General features: G+C 39.3%; 3 protein-coding genes across 10 annotated transcripts in view; 2 read left to right on the top strand and 1 right to left on the bottom strand.

Annotated features, from left to right (window-relative positions):
* Window positions 1-3,298, bottom strand: part of LOC118423933 (dnaJ homolog subfamily B member 6-like) — a 19,159-nt gene extending 15,861 nt beyond the window's left edge. For 5 of the 8 annotated variants that reach the window (XM_035832248.1, XM_035832256.1, XM_035832258.1 and 2 more), the window contains exon 1: window positions 3,148-3,298. The gene's annotated coding sequence lies outside the window, so the exon portion shown is untranslated. Of the gene's footprint in view, window positions 1-1,990; window positions 2,164-2,870; window positions 3,056-3,120 lie in introns of those variants that run through there. The other 3 variants (XM_035832253.1, XM_035832251.1, XM_035832254.1) reach the window with 3 other exon arrangements.
* A 142-nt stretch (window positions 3,299-3,440) lies between these two features.
* LOC118423976 (polyribonucleotide 5'-hydroxyl-kinase Clp1-like) lies at window positions 3,441-10,853 on the top strand. The gene is made up of 10 exons (XM_035832344.1): window positions 3,441-3,598; window positions 4,288-4,368; window positions 4,701-4,814; window positions 5,381-5,506; window positions 6,453-6,594; window positions 6,956-7,126; window positions 7,547-7,737; window positions 8,093-8,231; window positions 9,263-9,437; window positions 10,068-10,853. Exons 1-10 carry the CDS (start codon window positions 3,566-3,568, stop codon window positions 10,177-10,179), a joined length of 1,284 nt encoding a protein of 427 aa, XP_035688237.1. The 5' UTR covers window positions 3,441-3,565; the 3' UTR covers window positions 10,180-10,853.
* A 928-nt stretch (window positions 10,854-11,781) lies between these two features.
* LOC118423978 (carbonyl reductase [NADPH] 1-like) overlaps window positions 11,782-13,783 on the top strand; it is a 5,645-nt gene continuing 3,643 nt past the window's right edge. The window contains exons 1-3 of the mRNA XM_035832346.1: window positions 11,782-11,961; window positions 12,603-12,684; window positions 12,887-13,065. Of these exons, the coding sequence (XP_035688239.1) occupies window positions 11,941-11,961; window positions 12,603-12,684; window positions 12,887-13,065 (282 nt within the window). The 5' untranslated portion in view covers window positions 11,782-11,940. The remainder of the gene's footprint in view (window positions 11,962-12,602; window positions 12,685-12,886; window positions 13,066-13,783) is intronic.

The following is a 13,783-nucleotide window of genomic DNA, read 5'->3' as shown; positions in this document are numbered from 1 at the left end:
GGACCGTACCAGTTTGGGATTTTGGGATTCCGTGTAGTTAACAGATGTCTGCGTTATACAGGTTTTGTATTGCGTTAATCCGTTGTGCAATTAACTGGCTTCTACTGTATTATGACTGAGACATTCAATACAGCAAGAACAACATAAACATATTGGATATCTAATCTTAACTGGCAAATGTCAGTTGTAACTATTCAAACTCCAGCTTACACAAACCAACATCTGTGGCCCAGATTTTGTAGAAGGACCACCGTGTTGTTCCTATAGGCAAACCCACTTTGGACCATGGCATGTCCATGTTTATAAATAGTCCATACTTAGTTCACCACACTTGGTATGTTGTACACTCACAGGCCTTGGGTCCGGGTGTCCTTATACAGTATGGTCTTAGCATATCTTTCCTAAAGACTGCATCTCGTCTTAAGACAGATTTTTGAACAAGTGGTATGTAATCTTGTCCATCTAACATAAAGCCCAAGCATTACATAATTGCCCATGGTTGAAAAGGTGTACATGTCAAGCTAGACATCGGCACAGAATATTATGAGTCTGTCTTAGTATATATGTTTATACTTACAGAGTTGCAGATACAGTACACTTTGTAATAATTTTTTTTCTGGTTGTTTCTTCCATCATGATATAAAACAGGGACCTTTATATAAAACATAAGTACATACAAATGTACTGTACTTTGGAAAAAATTTACAGCTAACCCACACTAAACCAGAGCTAGAAAGCTACACATCTTTTTGTTCATAGCTAAAAATACTTCACAGATGACCATATACTTTTCTCAAGTAAAGGTAACATTTTGAAGTGAAAGTAGGTCGAAGACTGCATAATTCGGGTGACCTGTTGTGAGTATATGTGGACAAACCTGAAAGACAAGGTGATTTAGATTTATACCGGAAACAGATCTTGACTACAGCAGAATTTTATGGCCTGGAAGACCTCCATTTTCTGTCCCTGTCAGTCATGGAACAATGTTATATGTACATTTCAGTCAGTTTTCTATAGAACAAGCTATACTATAAACTGGTTACCTTTACATGCATATACATGTAGGCAGCAACGCAGATGCACAATGTTCAACTTATCATCATCACACTACATTTCAATTGTGTCTGTGTACTGAAGTGAGGATGGAAATGGCTATCCTCCCAGAAAACATACAGCAAAATCATTCTCCCAAATATATATATACAGCATAATATTTAGAGTTGGGGAAGATTCCATAATGGTTTATATGTATACTTTGTTACTAATTAAAAAGGTAAACAGTACAGTCACTAGTGTCTCTCTGCCACAAGGTGCCAGATACAAGTATGGTGACAACATTTCTAATCATGTCTATAAGGGAATGAGTATAAAAACTCTTAATACTGTTACGAGTGTGAAATGGGAAAAAGCGTGCTATCAAGCAGAAACAAAATTACTTGATATGTTCAGAATGTGCCCAAAAGTAAGAATAGCAAATGTTCTGGTGAGCTGAATATTTCTATTCCCTGCAGTGTTCACTGTTTTCTTGGAGACGTCTTTATCACGAACTAAAGACCACCAACCAAAACTGCCACAAACCCTGCATTTTCTCTCTGCCTTGAAACTAAATCTAGCAAACTAAAATCCATTTACAATTTTCTTGTATGACAATGAGACTAGGCTTCTGGAGAACCTGCATATTGACTTGCAGTTACAAAAAAACAAAAACTTTGGTGGAAAGGTACAGCTATATCCAATAATATTTTGTATGTCTGACTCCATTTTGCTATGCTACCTTCTAAGGCAAAACCGGGTTGGCTGTTGTAGCTCCATCCTGGCACATCTGTGGCAGATACTTGTATAGCATGCTTTTATATTTTAGAAAGTCAATGTCTGTTTCTGAGGTTTGTGTGGTCAATTATATAGTCTAACTTTCAGACATCAGGCATATTCTGCTGTTACGGGGTCACCATTGTCATTGCTGTGTTACTTTCAGTTTGCAAAGTGAAACCTGGTTGGCTGGTGCAGTTCCTTCCTTTCACATCTGTGACGGATATCTGTATTTGTTCTTGTTCCGTATGAGGTCACTGTCGGCTTCTGTGGTTGTTTTCTACCCAGCGGTCTGTTGTCTGTTCTCACTTTCGGAGGTCAACTATCAACCCACATAGTGAAGCATGTCAAAGGCTGGCAGTGGGGATAGAATGGTTATTTTCAAAACGACTATTGAATATGGACTTTCCTGAAATTGAAATGAGTATCGCATATCAGTTGTACAGTCAACACAAGGACCACCTAGCCATTGTGACCACTTTTTTTGTGGTGACAGGTCCCTTAGTCAATTTTTCCCAGTGACACAAGCATTACGAATCCTGTTCATATACACACAGTAAACACCTGTTCACATAGACCAGGTTTTATCAGTCCCCTGATGGCCCGAGTGGTCTTCTTGTCTTAAGCTGATTTGACTACTTAATACAAACTGTAGTACAAGTTTAGGAACTGAAATATAAAGAGGGAAGTGTACATAACTCTTTGTCAAATAACAATATTGCACAGACTTACAACAAATAGGGTAATAATGCGGTATAGTTTCTGCTACAAACGTCGCCACAGTTGAAGAATACCTGTCAATGTCTGTACATGTGTATCAACATTCAGAAGTATGTAAAGCTCTCAGATATATGTATGTTGGGCCAGTGCCAGTGCCCAAATCTCCTTGAAGACACAAACTACAAGCAAGGATTTATGACCGCTTGCTAATTCAATCCCTTTCGATGTAAGAGGGAATGAACGAAAAAAAGTTAGCCTGATATTCATAACATGTTGCCAGTATGTAAGATTTCATAACGTTACGTTTAAGAATAACAAAAAACAAACAATGTTTTTCTTACCTTCATTTCTTCTTCCAATAAAAGCCCACATTCCCTTAATTTCAACCTACAGTTGACTACTTCTCACTTCTACCAAAACATGCTGTTCCAAACATATTCCCTTGAGGACACCGGTGCTTTCTTTAGCCATAAACTGACCAAGGGTCAGTCGAGGCGAAACCGATAAATATACCGGAACTTCCCAAAAGGGATCATCAAATTTCACCATATAACTACAGAAAAAGAGCATTTAGAAACATACTAAACTTGCCTAGATGACAAGAGAAGCGTTGTTTACCTGTTGTTATCACTGCCGGCCGTTCTCACCCTTATTTCTGGGTGAAACTGAACCAAAATAGCGATCTTTATGACACCTTCGAGTTCACTCTGACGACATATGAAAATTCCAGAAATTTCCCGGCACTCCCTCAGAGGTCAAAAGTTAGGTCAAAGGTAAATTTTTCTTTTTAAACATCATTATAGAAAAATGAAAGTTGTGCAAAAGTCTTTTGTATGCTGGTGAAATGTACATTATTTAATATTTGAAAAACTAGTTAGAATTATTTTAAGGTATTTTAGTCAGTTCTCAGACTTCATTTTCCCATCATGCAGCGGTGCAAATGGCGCGGGTTGGATGAAATTTTCGAGTTTTTCCAAACTTTTATCCGTATTTTGCCAACTTACGGACTACGGGGAAGGAACTGGATGTTTTAGCGATGTCTGAAAATAAAGAAGAGAAGAAAGAAGATGTAAGAAATATTATGTTGTATTTTGGACAAACAGTAGCCGAGATAGACTAGCATTGTTATCGGACAGGAGTCGACAGGCACATGTGCACAACAACAAATCACATGTCACTGTGAATTTAAATTTTATGTTCATACTCCCTGATGGCAAACACTGTTCTCTACCATGATAGGCAGAACCAAGTCATTTACACATAGATTTGTAAAGTTCATTGTTGATTTGGCCATGTTGGTTTCCTGATGATACTTATTTACTATAAAGAAGCTGATGGTTCTGGCTTTTTCACAAGTTGTGTTGAATTATTTGCTTTTCATGATCACCACCTTGTATAATTTGTGCTTCTGTAAGAAGCCTCAAGGGTACAAGTATGTTCATAGATTGCGAATGTTTGCACCTGCAGATGAGCGCGGACGTTTAACGTCGAATAGTGAATACACTCATTCGTAGGTCGACCCATTTGGCGATTTAAAAATAAAGCAGTTGAGTCTTGGCATCTAAAGTGGCTAGGTGTATTTCCTTTGTTGTCTGTCTATTGTTTTCTTAAGTGTTTCCACAGCTTCTCAAGTGTTCTGCAATAACCCGAACACAAGGTATCATCATCACCTTATCGTGTTCCCTACACTTCATCGTTAGACATCTATAACATTGTATCGTCAGTTTGAGCCAAACTTTATGAAATTTGTATTTCCAGCCAAAGGACCAAGAGTTCAAGCTAGAGAAGGACACAGAGCTGAGATTCGAGGTCGAGACAGGAGGGACCATTACATTAGAGGTGGGGCACAAACTGATGTGTTCATTATTTGAAACAAACTAGTATTTATGATGATGTGGATATTGGAAAATGAATATGTCAAGACAAATCTGAACCAATATTATTTAGTAAAATGGTCGAGAATGTGAATGAAGTTAAGAAACTTTGTCCCTGGGTTCTCAGAGATAAAGCAGTCCTATATGCATGTTTTTAGATTGAAGTTGGACATCACTGACTTACGTCAATATGCACACACAATTATGTTCAGCTAGTTTCAGCAATTTTCTGTGTTTTGTCAATGTTTAGTGTGTAACATTTATGATTGACAAAACTCCTTACCTCTTGGTCCACAGCTATCTGAAGGCCTGGCAGAAGTGTTTGGAACAGAACTGGTCAAGAACAAAAAGTTCACCTTCGGCTCTGGTGCCAAAGTCGCAGTCTTCACCTGGCATGGCTGCAAGGTCATCATATCCTTCTGTACAGGGAGCCTTAATATCATAATCTGGGGCTGGAGATAAGACCCCACACATTTTCTGTGTTGTGGAGTTCTCTTTTGGCACCTTCAACTGAAAATCTTAACAGCACATACATGTATAGAGTACTTTTACAAATTCTTTACCCTTAACGCTTACCCTTAACTAGATTTTTAAATGTTAGGTGTGCCCAGCCACAGATACACCAGCTCTTGTCACAGTCTTGAAATAACCAATGATTTGCCATCATGTGGGGAAACTTTACAGACAATATAAAACAGTGGATACTAAGTCACAGTAAGTGACCAACTGACTGACCAACGGTCAGAAATGCTAGATACCTTACACTAGAAGTGTAAGGTATCTACATGTACAGATTACTAGAGTCGTGTATCACATTGTTATCATTTGGTGATTATTGTAATGATTTTAATGACATATTTTGTAAGTACAAGTAAAATGGAAAATAGTCTAAAGTGTGTATCTCAAAATAGCATTGTAGGCCAGAGCTCTCTTTACCATAGTAGAAGTCTGTCCTTACTTTCCTTGACATGTCCCACCTCCATGGTAGGACAGAGTTTGCCTATGTGTCCAAGGACACCCCGATGGTGATGTATGTAAACACACACGCAGCTCTGGAGCAGATGAGACAACAGGCTCAGGACCAGGGCAAACGGGGACCAAGAGTAAGCATCTTAATCAGGGCTCTAGCCAGCGTCCGTTTTTCCGTCAATTGACGGAAATGTGCTGCGTCTGACGGAAAAATTTTAAAACCGATCCGTCAACCTCGACGGACAAAAATCCTTGGTGGAAGCTACAGGCGGCGTGGGAACGCCGTCCACGGCCGTAAAAGCCACACACTGTTTGTTTTGCTATTGTTATGATTGTTGACAATGTGTGTCGGCGCCCTTTCGCATACAATAATCTTATTAAAACCCGTTTTTCAAGGTCTCAGTTCAGTCCTTCTAATTAATTTTCGCGGTTTTCGCGACGATTGTAATTGGCTGACGGAAAAAAATTTCGAGCTGGCTAAAGCCCTGATCTTAATCTTCTAGTTTTCTTTTGTAATATAGCGCATATTGCATCCATATTGACCATAGATCTGGATGTGTACCTAGAGGTTTTTGAGGAATGCAGGAGTATCAAGTATCCTGAGAATGCATCATTAATCGAAACATTTGCTTTGAAAAGGGACTTCTCAAACCTAGAGTGTAAGAACAGGAACACACAGTGTATATCTCAGCTGACAAGCTGACCATAAGAATAGAGAGGGGATGAGTTTGGGAAAAAGATCACTTTGATTGGCCATGCCAACTCTTGGCATCTGTCCTGAAGTTACACTGAGGTCCCTCTTCTCTAGTTTTCTACATATTGTACAAAAAACATTTTCCAAGTGATACTTGATCCAAAATGATTCTGACTCATACATAGCAAAACATGTACAGTTTAACATTTGGATAATAGAAGGTACAAAGCTAATCTTTATATTTTCATCTGCACCAGTACTTCAAAGCTTTCTTATTGTTTTGACTTGAGTCTAATCTACTGGGTATAAATAGATTGTAGCCCTTCTTGTCACTTTTGATTGATTAGATAAAATGTTGATATGTAAGTTTGTGTCTTGTGCTGTAGGTGATGATCGTAGGACCAACAGATGTAGGGAAGTCCACCCTCTGTCGTCTTCTCCTCAACTACGCAGTCAGGTTAGGACGCAGACCGACCTTCGTGGACCTGGATGTTGGTCAAGGGTCCATTGCTATTCCTGGGACAATAGGTGTGGGAAGGATTTGTGGAAAAATTATTAATAATAAAAGCTTTTTAATGGAGCTTTAGATAAAAAGTGCAGTGGCCAAGTAGGTAGAAAGTTTGCTTTGTAGTGTATAGGTTCTGAAAGAGTGGATCCTGGCTAAGTCCTACCAAAGACAAATGTTGCATGCTGCTTTCTCTGCTTAGCAATCAGCATTTTGGAAAGATTGTGGTAGTTGAACACACAGACTACTAACAGTGGACAAGTCCCTTGCTGTAGTGATTGCACAACTCTGTAAAGCCCAGGGGTACAGAAATTGGGTTGGGTGTCAGATTTAAAGTTATAAGCCTCTTGGTGTTTCTCAAAAGAACTTTGATAATGTTCCCAGGTGGGATACTTGTGGAGAGACCAGCGGATGTGGAGGAGGGTTTCTCCCTACAGGCTCCTCTGATTTACCACTTTGGCCACGCCTCCCCCGGGGCTAACATGCAGCTGTATGAACGGATCATTGCCAAGTGTGCGGACGTCTTCAACCAGAGATGTGAACTCAACAGACAAGGTGGTTTCTTGTTTCAATGTAAAAATTGCATATCCTTAAAGTTCATTGTCTAAATAGCATAGATTTTAAGAGCCCAACTTTTTTCCTCCAAATCTATGGCTTTATAAATGAAACTAGACAAGTAGTCCACTTAAATAATTATGAATATGTTTGTATGCTATATCTGTGCTCAAAGTAAAGCTCTCACAAACAAGCTTGTGATCAGTCCTCTCATCCTTCTCAAGATAAAATTACCCAAAAGCCTGTGACCTGGATGGAAGTATGACATTAGCATCTAAAATCCTTATAATATGAATTACCCTCAAAGGTGAACTTCCTTTCAAATATACAAACATGTAAGGCCTCACCTTAAATTCCATAGAGTTCAGACTATTATACAAAGGAAGTCAGGGTGACAACTTTCATTTCTCTACCCTGCAGCTTCAGTGAGTGGTTGCATCATCAACACCTGTGGCTGGGTGAAGGGAGAAGGCTACAAGTCCATCCTGCATGCAGCCAGGGAGTTTGAGGTGGATGTCATCATTGTTCTGGACCAGGAGAGGCTCTACAATGACCTGAAGAGAGACCTGCCAGGCTTTGTGAAAGTTGTACTCCAGCCAAAGTCTGGAGGGGTGAGTCTTAGTGGTGGAACGTTTTTTTCTGTACCCCAGACCTAGAGTCTGTAGGTCCTGGGTTTGAATCCTAGACACGCCCCAATATTGTGATCTTTGTAAGGCACTTTGCACCTACTGGTATTTCCTCTCTTGACTCAGTTGTTATCACGCTTTGGCTTTGTTTAAGTTGTTTAAGGTGGCTTTGTTTAACTAGATACTGGAGAAAAAATGTGATTGCAGTGACATGCTGTCAAGGTCTATATGTACATGAGTATCATTGTCAGATTGTGCCTAAAAGAACATCTCACCTATGGGAGTAAATCCAATCTTCAGCTTTTTTTATCACACCTTGACAATTCGTCTTTTTGTCTAGGTTGTTGAAAGACCTCAGCCCGTCAGAAGAAGCGCCCGTGAAGACCGTGTGCGGGAGTACTTCTACGGCGTGAGACAGCCGCTGTACCCACACTCCTTTGATGTCAAGTTTTCTGATGTTAGCTTATACCAGGTTGGAGGTAAGAAAAAAATGTGCTTTTTTTTTAATAGTGTACAAACTTTTAGTGGTCTATCTTTAATATCCATACAGGTATGCATGTACGAGGGGCGTGCAATAAGTAATGGTCCTGACCCACTTCCAGTTGTCTGATCTAAATGAAATTTTGTATGTGTAATAATTCATATCTCTATGGGTTATGTTGCAAAAGACAGCTCTGAACTAATTGTGGTTTCTGATTTACTGGTGTTTGAACTTAGTCAGGTGCGAAATGGACCAGGTGTGAAATGGAACCAGTTGAGTGTCGCGCAGTGATCCGGTTTTTGTATTTGAAAGGACGCACACCAAAGAAGACTTTTGATGAAATAAATGAAACTTATGGTGATGATGCCCCATCATATGACCTTGTAAAACGCTGGCATCCTGAATTCAAACGTGGCTGGAAGTCTGTGGAAACAGCTCCCAGACCTGGTCGTCCCTCTTGTGCCATTGATGAGGCATCAGTTGGAGGACCAACCTGGGGTGTCCTACAAAATCGGTGTCCAGAGCTGCATCAAACGATGGGAGAAATGCATAACTCTGGGTGATTCCTATGAAGAGAAAGACTAATAACTGTGCCAAGTTTCATTAATCTCCTGCTATGGGAAATGGGTCAGGACCATTACTAATTGCACGCCCCTCGTACATACAGTATTTGTATATGATTTGTTTCAATCCAAATTACATTGTAGGTGGAATGTCAAGACCTTGACAAGGAAGTAGAAATTCCGATTGTGATATCTACCGGCAGAATTGGTGATTCTACCAGATGTAGAGAGATACCAATTGGAGTCTGTAAATTTGAAGATATGCCTTTAAAAGACAACACATTTTAGTTTAGATCAATGTATTTAAAAATTAAGGATTCTACAAATGGAAAACCACACTAACGTATTTCCAATAACCTGATTGACAGACACTGTAGAGGATCTGATTCTGCCAGGTTGCCATCTCTGACATACGTAGGAAATGGTATTCTTGACCAGACATGTTGTTGTTGATGTATTTCTGTAGCCCCGGCCCTCCCTGACTCCTGTCTTCCCCTGGACACCCAGCAGGAGAACCCCTACACCAAACTGGTGCACATCCAGCCAGGAGCACAGATCGTGCACCATGTGCTCAGTCTCAGCATGGCTGATTCACTAGAGGATAACCTCATAGATACCAACATTGCAGGATTCATCTGTGTGTAAGTCAAATTAAAGGAAGATTCTTCATTGTATGGTTAGAATACACTTAAGCCTAGTCAATGTAACATTTGCAAGGCAGTAGCCAGGAAACAGTACATGGATTACAAAACTCAAAATACGCTTAAATCAAGTGCTCTTTTCTATTGGCACAATTTTTGTTCATAGTGATTGTATGATACTCTCACAAGACTGGTTTTCTCCACCTTTCTTGTTTTCTGATTTCTTAGTGTTTCACTTAGTGTAATTGCCGTCCGTTTTCTTATATCATCCTTCCATCTTTACTGTTTCCTACCCCTTTCAAAAGTCGTGTCAAGCCACTGTTGAAAGCAGAAAGATATCTGTACAATAGAAAAGAAATTTGGAGAAGAAAATTTTTTGTTGCAGTAACATGTAACTGTAAGAAGGCACTGCTCATCAACTTCTGATGGTTTACTGTTGTAGCCTCTTAGCTTTGGTCCTCGCCCGAAGGTCGCTACCTTGCCTTGTTGGCAGAGTTACGACCTTCAGGAGCAGACCAAAACTGACAAGGCTGGACTCCAGGCTATTACAGTAGTTCCTGCACAGAGAGGTCAGAGGTTGATATAATGAACCTGATGACTAATGAAGTGTTGTTGTTTGTTCGCCCACAGTACAAACGTAGACATGGAGAGACAGGTGATGACAGTGTTGTCTCCTGCCCCGAGACCTCTCCCAAAGCGATACATGCTCCTTACAGACATCCGCTTCATGGACTTCAGATGAACACTGTTTGTTTCTTTAAGACACGTAATGTCCTTAAGGATGAGCTTTTAAGTCTGCAGATGAACTGTCAGTAAATTACCACAGTATGTTTAGAATTGTTGTATTATGAACATTTTATGTGATGAAATAAAATGTACCCAAATAGATAAGGGTCAATTTTGTCAATAAATCATAATTCTTGAAATCCTTTGTTTCACTAGATCTTTAGGCTTGTGCTTACTGTACTGTACAAAACTGGTGTGTTGGGCATAACAATTATTCAGTATTGTACAGTATATACAATGTACAAGCTGCATGCTTTAGTGCATTGTGCAAAACATTGCCCCCCAAAAAACAGGAATTGTCTGTAATTGTCTTTAAACATGTGGTAAATGTTTAAAAAATGATTCCTGTCAAAATTGAAAAAAAGGTAGTTTTGTATGTTTTCATGAAAATGTTTCCTGTTTTCTTACAGTGTCTATGCCTATGATTCTTGTGATATCATGTTGATATCTTAACTAAGACTTCTGTTTTTAAACAATAATCCAGTAAATGTTTTGTACTTTTCCATTCCTTGATATACTGTATTACATGTTTTAACAGAACATATACCAGAGTCATTCTTCTGTTATGCAATGTGTTTCCATACTGGAAGAAATACGACATAACAATAATAAAATCAAACACCCAGGTAATGATGTTCCTGTGTTTCTTTTATTAGTACATTGATAGATAAAATCACAAAGGGTGACTAAAAAAATATATATATAACCAAATCAAAACCGGAAATTCTGCAGTACCTTACAAAGCCATGAGGGGGCAGCTTTCTTTTCCTGACCCCTACCTACCCACCAACCAAATATCATCAGGAAACATCCAAGGCTTCTGGGGTTATACCGCTCACAGACAGACAAACACACTGAAAACATGAACTTGGCAAAGGTAAATAAAGAAATAGGACAGGTTATGCCGTCAAAGTTCAGACAACCAATAAGATATGCCAAAAAGCAGTTACTCAGACAATTGCAAGCAACTGGATATGATTTTGGAAATGGTTAGACATTCCAGCTCGCATCCACTAGTTTTCGTCAGTGTCAGTAACTGCTTTTTGGCGTAAATAGGACAGCCTTGGGTTTTCCTGGTGGTAGTAAATATGGTGGCTGTTAATCAATGTTTGTGATATGGATAAATTTTAATGCTGAAATTGATAATGTGGTGATCAAAGAAGTGAAACAAACTGAAAAAGAACTGAAAAAAAATTGTTTCTACCGTTGACAAAATCGCTGACACATATAGTTCAATAAAAGGTTACCGACTTTCCTCCAGTATCTGCTTGGAGATCATTGACCTAAATTCAGGGACTAACCCAGGTGACTGACCTATTTGATTTTGGCTCTTACGTAAAACGGATGATTACATTCTCACAAGGGGTGTAATAACCGAGTTTTTAAACTGATTGCGAGTGCATTTTATGCATTGTTTTAAAGAAAAGCTCAAATGTTATAGGTTAAGTATAACGTTAACGGTACAATTTGTAAAGATAGCAGTAATATTGTGTTTTTAAAGTCAAATGCATGTGTATTGAAAAAGAAATAGATTGGTATATCTCCCTTCAGTCCATAGTGTATCATTCTTAACCTGGCCCACAATTTGGTCGCCTGCACTACACAGTGACATTACAAATTTACAGCTGCAAAGAACCCAAGCTAGGTTGCTGTTTCAAACTGAACGTACCAGAAATATCTGCTTACGTCACTTCTCAAAGGGTTCAGACGCAAAGGAATGATGAGCCGTGTAGCCGTGGTGAGTGTGGGGACAAAGCGATGGAGATAATGCCCATACATACTGTGGTTGGTGTAGCCGGTGTGACTCTGGAGAATTTTAAGATTTATTGTAGATCTGTATCTCTATTTTGTAATCTAGTAGATCATACCATTGAAGGAGGTTTTAATTTCAACCATACCTTACGAAATTCGACACAGTACGTGTATGTATACTTGGAGTTCGTGCGTGGGAGGCGGGGCTGGGATGGGATGAAAGTAGATCACGACCATACACCTGACACTTGCGCTCTACTGGTTAGAAACCAATAACGTCCTTGTTAGAAACACATCTCTTACTTGCTACTGTGATCTAAAGATGTAGTGGTCACTTTTAACCATTATAAATTTAATATAATTACTAGTATGATCAATTATATAAAGGCAAACAAACACGACTGATGATTTAAGGTGTGAAGAATCCTCCTTTTCACCTGAGAAGACGAGAATATTCTTAAGGCAGTAACTGCTTTTACCAAGATATCCTCATCAAAGCATTTTATTGTTGATTTCTACTGATTGCAGACAGAATGGTACATAAAAATGATCATGCTGGTGAACCATGAATTCAAATTGGTAAAAAGAATAACCAGTTAACACTTTCTATCCTTTCCCCATCACCAGGTGACTGGAGCTAACAAGGGGATTGGGTTTGAGATCGTTCGAGGATTGTGTAAGCAGCTGGATGGGATTGTCTACCTAACAGGTAATTATATTAAAGCATTGTTTTTCTTAGTTCGGAAGAAATGACATTTTTATAATCCAGATTATTCTAAACCTTTATCATCAATGCATTCTCCTACACAAAGGGTCCCGTATTGTCCCAAAATGCCTGTTGACTGTTGTCTTGGACATTGGACCTTCTGCATAGGAGAATACATCAATACTGAAAGATATTTTACTCACAGCTCGAAATGAGAAACTCGGGCAGGAGGCTGTCCAAAAGCTGAAGTCTGAGGGCCTGAACCCCAGCTTCCACCAGCTGGACATCACAAATGAGCAGAGTATTCAGGCACTGAAGCAGCATCTGCAGGACAAGCACGGGGGCCTGGACGTGCTGGTCAACAATGCAGGATTTGCTTACAAGGTTAAATCCATTTGTTGCTCCACTTTTGTATGCCTGTAATGATAATGATAATGTTAATAATGAATGAATGAATGACCTTTATTTGTACATTTGTGCTCAAACAAGCTAAGTACAGGTCGTAGCGCTAGTGATAAGGCACAATTTTGACAAAAAAAGGTGTCTTATCATCTCTACACATGCTAATACATTCAAGTATGTACAAGTTCAACTTCTTCTCGCTTCTTAAAACAGTTATAAACATAAGGACAAATGGAATCAATAATATATGGCTTATCTAATTGCATGAGAAATATAAATTTTTCCGTGGTATTCAAGTATCGGAAATTTGGGAACATAAGTTGTATATTTTCAAAAAGGACGTTTCTTTCGTTGTTGTATAAAGTACATTCAACAATAAAGTGGCACTCATCCTCTATCTTATTCAAGTTACAGTATTGGCAGATTCTTTCTTCCAGAGGAATGTGGTTATGTCGGCCTTTTTCAATGTGGAGTCTATGTGAACTAATGCGGAGCTTTGTGATGGCTGTTCTGTGCCGAATGTTTGCAATCTTTAAGTATTTCTCGTCGTTGTAAGTAGTTTTAAGTAATCTGTATATATCAATGATAGAGCAAGTCAGCAACTGGCAGTCCAAATCAGTGAAGATTTGACTCATTCCTTAATCAGTGGCGGCAGCACCGGGGGGGCCGGGGGGGGCGGTTGCCCCCCCCCCCCGGAAAG

This window comes from Branchiostoma floridae, chromosome 10 (assembly GCF_000003815.2).
Source record: "Branchiostoma floridae strain S238N-H82 chromosome 10, Bfl_VNyyK, whole genome shotgun sequence".
In the NCBI taxonomy this organism is placed as follows: Eukaryota; Metazoa; Chordata; class Leptocardii; order Amphioxiformes; family Branchiostomatidae; genus Branchiostoma; species Branchiostoma floridae.
This window is presented reverse-complemented; position numbering and strand designations above follow the sequence as displayed.